Below are 7,545 nucleotides of genomic sequence, written 5' to 3' on the forward strand. Positions count from 1 at the left end.
TTAGAGGAAACTGAAGGTCCTTATAGCAATGTCTTGGTTTAGGAGGCTATATAGTTTCTTGAAAGCCAATTTCAAAAAACAAAACAGAAGACAGCCTGTACTAAGACCTCTTAACCTAAGAGAAGGAGCCTTAGAACAGGAAACAAGAGATTAAACAATAATGTCAGGTAAATCATTTCCTAGACTTCCGGTGATTCTTGGCAGCAAAAGGTTGTGCTTTGGGAAAAAAAAAAAAATCAGCCATAAAGTGACTAATTAATCAAGTGACTTATTACAAGTAAGAAAACCCAATATTTGTCAAGATGGGCTTTTAGCAGCTTGCCTGTTTTTGTGTCCAAAAGATAAGCGCAAACACTGACTTTTTTGCCATACTGCATCTTTTCCCAGTGTAAAATTTAACAATTTTCTGGATAATTTGATTAAATAAATACAACGGGGCCTCTCAAGTTGGCCTGCTTGTGCTTGAATTATTAGACCAATACAGGATGAAATTTCATGATACCCAGTGCCTGAACCAAAACGAGTTATGTTTTCCATGTCTTCTCTAACGTAAGGAACTTGGTATCATGGTGATAAACTTAAGAGTCTAAAACCAAAGAGACTAGAACAAACAGAGCCATGATCTGCTAAGTCAAGAAAACATTTTTGCCTCAATTATAAGCATTGATCTGTGTATACTGCGTGCCTGACACACACAGGACAGTCAATAAATGTTTGTTGAAATGAACTCATTTCTCTGGTCTTGAATTAGCCTTATGACATTCATTCTTAATATTATATATAAAGAAAAAGTCTAATGGTTCATCTTTTAGGGAAGTCTCCTGAATGAATAAGTTAAGACTTTTTTTTTTTAAGTCTGCAAAACAAAGGCTAGTCTGCAAATCAGTAAAACAACAGGAGCTGAAAATGAGCCCTCATATGATTTATACTATTAAGTGAGTCAGGTGCTCAGCTATTTCTCTCCTGATGGCTAGAGTTATCTCTGAAAATCACCACATCTCCACTCTACTTTAAAGCAGCAACCATAAGATAATCTCATAGATAAGTGAAACAATTTCACTGAAATGCTATCCTTGACATAAAATGGTTTTTCACTTCAAAAAACAAAAGAAAAGGTAAAATAAGACAATCCAGCTCAGTTTAATTTCAAACGTTAATATATTTTCTATTTTATATTGAACATATGCATCTGTAACCCCTCATTTGCAGCAACTATCCCATCCTCATAAAAGGGGCAAAATTTGTAAGATGCCTCTTAAAATAAATATTCTTCTTTATAAAATAATAAAACTTCAAATAAATATTCTTTACACTAAACAATATGTTGAAAAAATTAGAAAATAAAGGTAGAATTTTACTGTAACTGTACAATATACATGAAGTCCAAAGGGAAATCAGAGTCTTACAATAAAGGCTTTCTGTAAGGCAAAATACAATCTAAAAACATACTGATTGATTCACATTCTTCCGAATGTACAACATATTAGTATAATATTTTGTGACTGTGCCATATAGTATGGCACAACTTGTTTTTCACAGTTGCAAATATTATTGTATATACAAAAATATAGCACATTATCTCTGGAGAAAACAATGGGGGAAAAAAGTCATTTGCTAATTTACAAATTTTGCAAGTACTATTCACAAACAAAAACTTTGCCTAGGAGTGTCTGTTGCTTTAGCTTACGCAACATGTAGGTTGCCGAGATCTGCATCACATACTCTGAGCTCCATTAGCTGAATTCTAACACGCGTAAAATGGCACATGGACAAAAAGCATTTCACTGCAAACAGCAAAGGATATTCCAACCCTCTATCAACAGTGCCAAGATTTCTAACTGTTTAGTTGGTTGCATATGTGTGTGTCAAAAAAAAAAAAAAAAAAAGGAACAATCCTTATCACAGCAATATTCCTGATTAATGATGCTATGTTGGTTTTTCAAAGTTCCTGGGTGGGACAGTGGGAACTTTGCAGCAGACTGTGTTTGAATTTTTACAACGGCATCCAGGCCTGTTCACCCGGTCATAACACCCCTGGCACAATTTAAGGCAACCCTTGGCTGGAAGGTAACACCATAAACAAGGCAAAAAGAGGGACATGACGCCCATGGCCGACCACCGTGTACAACAGTGAGACTGGCTGCAGGAACACGGGTTGTCAGCACAGTTGTCCTCGTCATCATTAGAACAGTGATAGAAGAGGCCTTTCACACAGCACACGCAGGTCCCGTAGTCGATCACGTTCTGGGCCGAGCAAAGGCACTGCTCGTGGCAGATCCAGTCCGATGGCAGAGGCCTTGGGTAGGTGCACTCCTTACATTTGCACTTGCCGCAGTCCTCACACCTGTAGGCGTGCAGCCCCAAATCCTCCTTGCTCAGCGGCTTAAGCTCACCTGGCTGGAGCTCTGATTTGGGCTGCACCCGGATTATCCCATCAGCAACAGGCCCCGAGGAGAAGGATGATCCCAAGAGCCTCTGTTCAGAGGAAATGCTGCTGGTACTTGTCCTAGTACTGCTGCGAGACCCCGAGCTGACTGTGCTGACAGACCTGGAGAGAGTGGCCCTCGCAGAAGCGTGGGCCTGTGAGTGCTGGGGCCTGGGGGGCTGGCGGTGCTCAGGCAGACCGTGGAGTCTCTCGTGCTTGTGCTGAGCGGAGGGGCGAGGTGCAGGCTTGAGCCCAGGTCTGGGGACCACAGTAGGCCCCTCTGTGTACTCATTGGTGTTTCGGATGGCTCTGATCTGATCCAGAGACAGCACGTGTACCTGCTGGGCGAGGGCGTCTCTGGGGTCGGGCTCCCCACGCTGCCTGCCACCGTCACGGGGTGCCTGCAGCAAGGGCTGCGATCCGCTGCCACTCTGAGCTCTGGCCTCCATCAGGTCTTGGAAGTATGCTCACCCCAGCAGGCTTAGAACACATCTGAATTCCTGCGGAAACCAAGAGGAAGGAGACGGTTTACACTCCGGGATACTTCCCACTCTCCACCCCCTTGAGTTAACTCTTCACTCCCCACTTCCCCTAGAGAAACAGGCTTTCAAGCGGAGTTGCTGTGGAGGGTATTCGGACAGCCATCTGATCCACGCCTGTAGCAAAAAGTAAAACTTACGGCTGTGCATCAACAATTCTTTAATCCTGTGATGTGTGGTGACACCAAGCTGATCTTTGTTTCAATCGCATAAGTAACAATTCCTTACTCAAATAAGCATAAAATCTGCAAGGTTCAGGTTCCATGTAAAACACTGTGGGAAAGTAGTGTTGGAATATAACATTGATACTGACATTTTCAAAAGTTGAATATCTTTTCAGATTCTGAAACAGATTTAAACTTATCATGGTCATTTTTGCCTTAAACATCAATAAATACAGCCTAGAAATTCTTGGTTCTTAATTAAGTCTGCTTTTGCATCAAATACCTTGAACTATTCTGTAACTTTATAAAACCTCATAGGATGAATCTGACATGCAAAAAAGTAAATATCCCCCCCCCAGGAATAGTTACACATTTTATACAACAATCATGAATTATCATTAACTACACAGTAGCACAAAGTAATAGGATTAAAAACACACCAATTCAAATCCTGTCAGGTGCCAGGACTACAATAAAGAAAACTTAACACCAGGAGCAACAAAAAGACAGGAACTTATTTTCAACTTCCCAACAACTTGAGAATCACATATTGTACAACCCGAGCGCCTAGGAGAACGTTTTAAATTCTGCCAAAATCTTAACTACTTTGCCCATTTCCAAGAACCTAATAATTGAGAACATAAACTGACTGGCGGTAACAGGAAGTGTTTTAAAAATTCAAGTGTCACATCTCAAATCTACCATCCTGACAAGTAACCGCTTAAATTGCCACCTCTCTGTAAAATTTCAAAACTACCACCCCCTTTGCCAACCAAGTCTACAATGACTAAAAACGCGCAAAAGTGGACCTTCATCCAGTCTGGCTTTTTAGAAAAGAGACACAGGCAGGTGACACACGCCTTCCAATTCGGAAAAAGGCAGAGCTGGAGACCGGATCTCAGTTCCAACAGAGAGGCTAGACGAGATCGCGCTGCTCTTTGCTTTCAGTCCGTTTATCGGCTCTATCTGCGCCCCGACACGGTCCCCAGCAGGTGGGACACACAGTCGGAGCCCCAAGGGACTTTTTTCCGGGAGGACTGACGCAGCCCAGAAGCCAAGCTGGCCCCCCTGCGCACAATTCCGAGACGGACAGACAGGCGGGGGACGCGGGCGCCTCGGAAGGGGACGTGCCCTGAAACGCTAGAGCGCGCTTCCCCCGCTCTTCATTCGCAGATAGAATCTCCCCCACCCCAGAGAACTGCCTCCCGAGCCACTCCACCCTTAGGCGGAGGTCACACCGCCCATCGCAGCACGTTCCGGCCAAGGCCCTCGAACACGGGGCACTGGTGTTTCCAGCCCCGACGCCGCGAGGAAGAAAGCCCTGCCTTAGACATAGAGCCGGGACTTCGAGGTCTAACCCATGCACACCGGGCGACTCCACCCTGCGCTGACCGAAGGGGCATTGCCTGATTTCTGCAAACGCCTATACATTAAAAAAATATATATCTATATACACGTATGTACTTCTTAAAGTCAAATTTAAAAATGCTTTTAAAAGAAAGAACATTTTCCAGGGTCCCACGCCGGGCGTGCAAGACCCAGGTCCCTAAACTGGAAAGTTTCCGCGCAGATTTGCTTGCAGTGCAAAGTAGCATCTTTTTGGGTAAGGAGGTTTACTAGAGTGATTTCTGCTTATCCCTGGCCTCCTTCGCAGCACCCCTCCTTCCCCCGCTCCCTCGCCCCCGCCCCCCCGCCCCCCGCTTTGAAAGCGCTTTGAAACCCCCATTAAGGACAGTGTGTGATCAGACTAAGGATTAGGGGGAAAGGACTTCAGCACAAGCAAGGGTGGGGCAAACCGACACAGAAACCGCTTTGTAAAAACGCACAAGATTCCGAATGAAGAAACAGCAGCAGCAACAAAAAAGTGGATCAGCCCATCAAAGGAAAAGGGGGGGAAAAAAAAACAAACCGTAGCCACTTTTGCCACCTACTTTCAGGTAATGGAAAACGATCGCGACCGCTTGATGACTTTCTTCCTGTGCTGGGTCGCCCCAATCTTCCAAAAATAAAAAAAAAACATGACCCAAGCCGACCACGGCGAACGGAAAAAAGAGAAAGCTGCACTTCCGAACCGCAGAGACGCGGCGCCAGGCAGGGCGACGCTCCCACCCGGCTCCGTGCTCGCCTGTGTTCACACCGAGCAGAGGCGGAGGCTCCCTCAAACCCGGCACCCTGTCCTTTTTTCACTCGCGAGGTCTAGCTGCCCCCGCGAGGCGAGCTACCCACGCTCCCTCGGTAACCCCGGCGCCCCTGCCTCGGGACAGCCTCTCTCAGGACGTGCCTTCCCCGGAGAGGAACAGGTTAGCAATGCGGGCGCCTGCAACGGCGACCTGGAAAACACAAAGTGTTTTCCCTCCCTCTGCCGCTCTCAGCGCCCAATTCGCGGCCAGTGCACCGCCGGGACCCGACTCGCCGCGAGCCGTCCGCCACCCCAACCCCCCAGAGCGCGGGCGCTTGGGGTCGGGGACACTGCACCCGGCGCGCACTGCAGCCCCCGCCGAGGCAGACAGAGCCCTAGGCGAGGCAGACCCGCGGGCAGTTCCCGGGTTCCCCACGGAAAACCTGCGGGGTTAGAGAAAGGGAGGCAGGAGGAGAGACAGACCCCACTCCCGGTCCGGCTGCACCTACTCCATGTTGCCCACAACGCGCCGGCCACGGAGCCAGGACGGGGAAGAGCCAGCCAAACGCGCCTCACCGTGATCGCGGCTTTGCACCAACCCCTCTCCGTTGGATTCTCTTCTTCCTGCGATGTGCAAATAAATCCAGCCCCGATGCAAACTTTTTCCCCTCTTGCTTCTAAACTCTGCTTCAGCCTAACTTCCGAGCAATCGGCTGGACGAGAAAAGGAGAGGAAAATCCGGAGCGAACTCCCCAGGCGATGAACACTCTGGAGTTCGCGGCTGGAGGCGACCCCCTTTCTAAAAGCGCACGCGGAGTATTTCCTCTTTTTTCTCAATGAACTGGAGGCCAAAGCGCCAACGGCGAGTCTCCTTTCTTGGCAGATGAGCGAATGAGAAAAGAAAACGGCCTTACAGAGAACCTAAAGCCAGATGGCCAAGTCGCGCGGCCGCGGCCGCGTCCGAGCGAAGGCGGCGCGGGGGCGCGGCGCGGCAGGGCTGCGGGCCGGGCGGGCGCGGGGGCCTGGGCGCTGCGCGCTCCGCCGGCCCCTCTCCTCCGCTCGCGCTGCGGCGCGCAGCTCTCGGCGGTGCAGACTGGGCGTTGTGGAGGCGCGGCGGCGAGGCCGAGGCGGGGGCGGTGGGTGCGAAGGAGGAGGAGAAGGGGGAGGGTCTGGGGCCCGGACGGGGGGGCCCCGCCGTTGGCTTGCGCCCTCGCCTTTCCGGAGGAGGCAGGGAGCAGCTCTGCGGCGGCCGCGGCAGCAGTAAATGGCGTCATGTGGATCCGAGGCGGAACAGAGCAGTTGTTGTCCCAGAGGATATATCGCATCCGGTCCCAGCTCATTGGCTCCGCGGGGCTACATTCACTCACACTCCAGCGCCCGCCAGCGCTCCGAGCCGCAGGAGGCATTCAAAAGGGCAACTGCGCCGCCCCGCGCGTCCCTAGGCTGGTCCTGCCGCCTTAGTTCGGCTGGCCTTAGGGAACTTTCTCCCCGCCACTCGGAAAAGGGAATGAACATTTCAAACTAATCCGGGCCACGCAGCGTTAGCATTAAAAACAAGTTGCAGGTTTTGAGACTTTATTCGGAATCCATTGCAAGCCAACCTCTCCCCTTTTCTGTTCCCCCTCGAGGGGGCGACGGGGAGAGAAGAAGGGGGAGGGGAAGGGGAGCGGGAAGTGAGGTGGGAGGGCTATTGGTTTATTCTTTGTCTACTGGATTAACCCGATTATACACCAGGCACCAGCACAAACCGCCACTCCCACCTCAGCTGCGTACGAGAGGAACGGAATGCAGATTCGAGTTTCAAGTGCCTTCTGCTCTTGCCGGGATTTGCTTTTGATTGTGTCGATGTGTCGTTTTTCGGTTTAATATTAGATTTTATTTTTAAAGGGGCAGTTAGCTACGGATGGAGGCTTTCTTAAGATCTTTCTTACTGTTTTGTTTGACGCAACAGCGGAAGGAAACTGTACAATACAGGCCTTCTTAAAATTAGTTAATTCAGTCATACAACACATAAACGATTACTAAGGGCGACATCACGGGCTTCTGAAATGGGAGGGGGCACGCTGTTTCACTGCAGATGTCCTCCTCCACTTAACCAAAAGAGTTACCCTTCATTTCCGACTCTCCTTGTCACGTAGAACATTTCCCAAGAAGATCCTATTGTCCATTTTGAAGGTGGTCTGTTTTCCCACTTTAAGAAAATATGTATACGTATATACAGATAGAAAATGCATACATATGCACTGCTCTAACTGCCGTTCATTTACTAAGAAACGTACTTGCACGTGAGAGCACCGG

General features: G+C 48.9%; 1 protein-coding gene across 2 annotated transcripts; it reads right to left on the reverse strand.

Annotated features, from left to right (window-relative positions):
- Nucleotides 1-1,139: 1,139 nt before the first annotated feature.
- On the reverse strand, nucleotides 1,140-6,161 carry SPRY2 (sprouty RTK signaling antagonist 2). 2 transcript variants are annotated; one of them, XM_007466804.1, is made up of 2 exons: nucleotides 5,824-6,161; nucleotides 1,140-2,925 (listed from the first exon to the last, which is right to left on the reverse strand). In XM_007466804.1, exon 2 carries the CDS (start codon nucleotides 2,872-2,874, stop codon nucleotides 1,927-1,929), a length of 948 nt encoding a protein of 315 aa, XP_007466866.1. In that variant the 5' UTR covers nucleotides 2,875-2,925; nucleotides 5,824-6,161; the 3' UTR covers nucleotides 1,140-1,926. The 2 variants fall into 2 exon arrangements, with proteins under 2 accessions (XP_007466866.1, XP_007466867.1); XM_007466805.1 differs by lacking the exon at nucleotides 5,824-6,161 and adding an exon at nucleotides 5,060-5,315.
- Nucleotides 6,162-7,545: the final 1,384 nt, after the last annotated feature.

The sequence above is a fragment of the Lipotes vexillifer genome, unplaced genomic scaffold (genome assembly GCF_000442215.2).
Source record: "Lipotes vexillifer unplaced genomic scaffold, Lipotes_vexillifer_v1.1 scaffold19, whole genome shotgun sequence".
Taxonomy (NCBI): domain Eukaryota; kingdom Metazoa; phylum Chordata; class Mammalia; order Artiodactyla; family Lipotidae; genus Lipotes; species Lipotes vexillifer.

Excerpts from the sequence above, each read along its gene's own strand:
- SPRY2 (XM_007466804.1), bottom strand. The coding sequence starts at position 2,874 with ATGGAGGCCAGAGCTCAGAGTGGCAGCGGATCGCAGCCCTTGCTGCAG.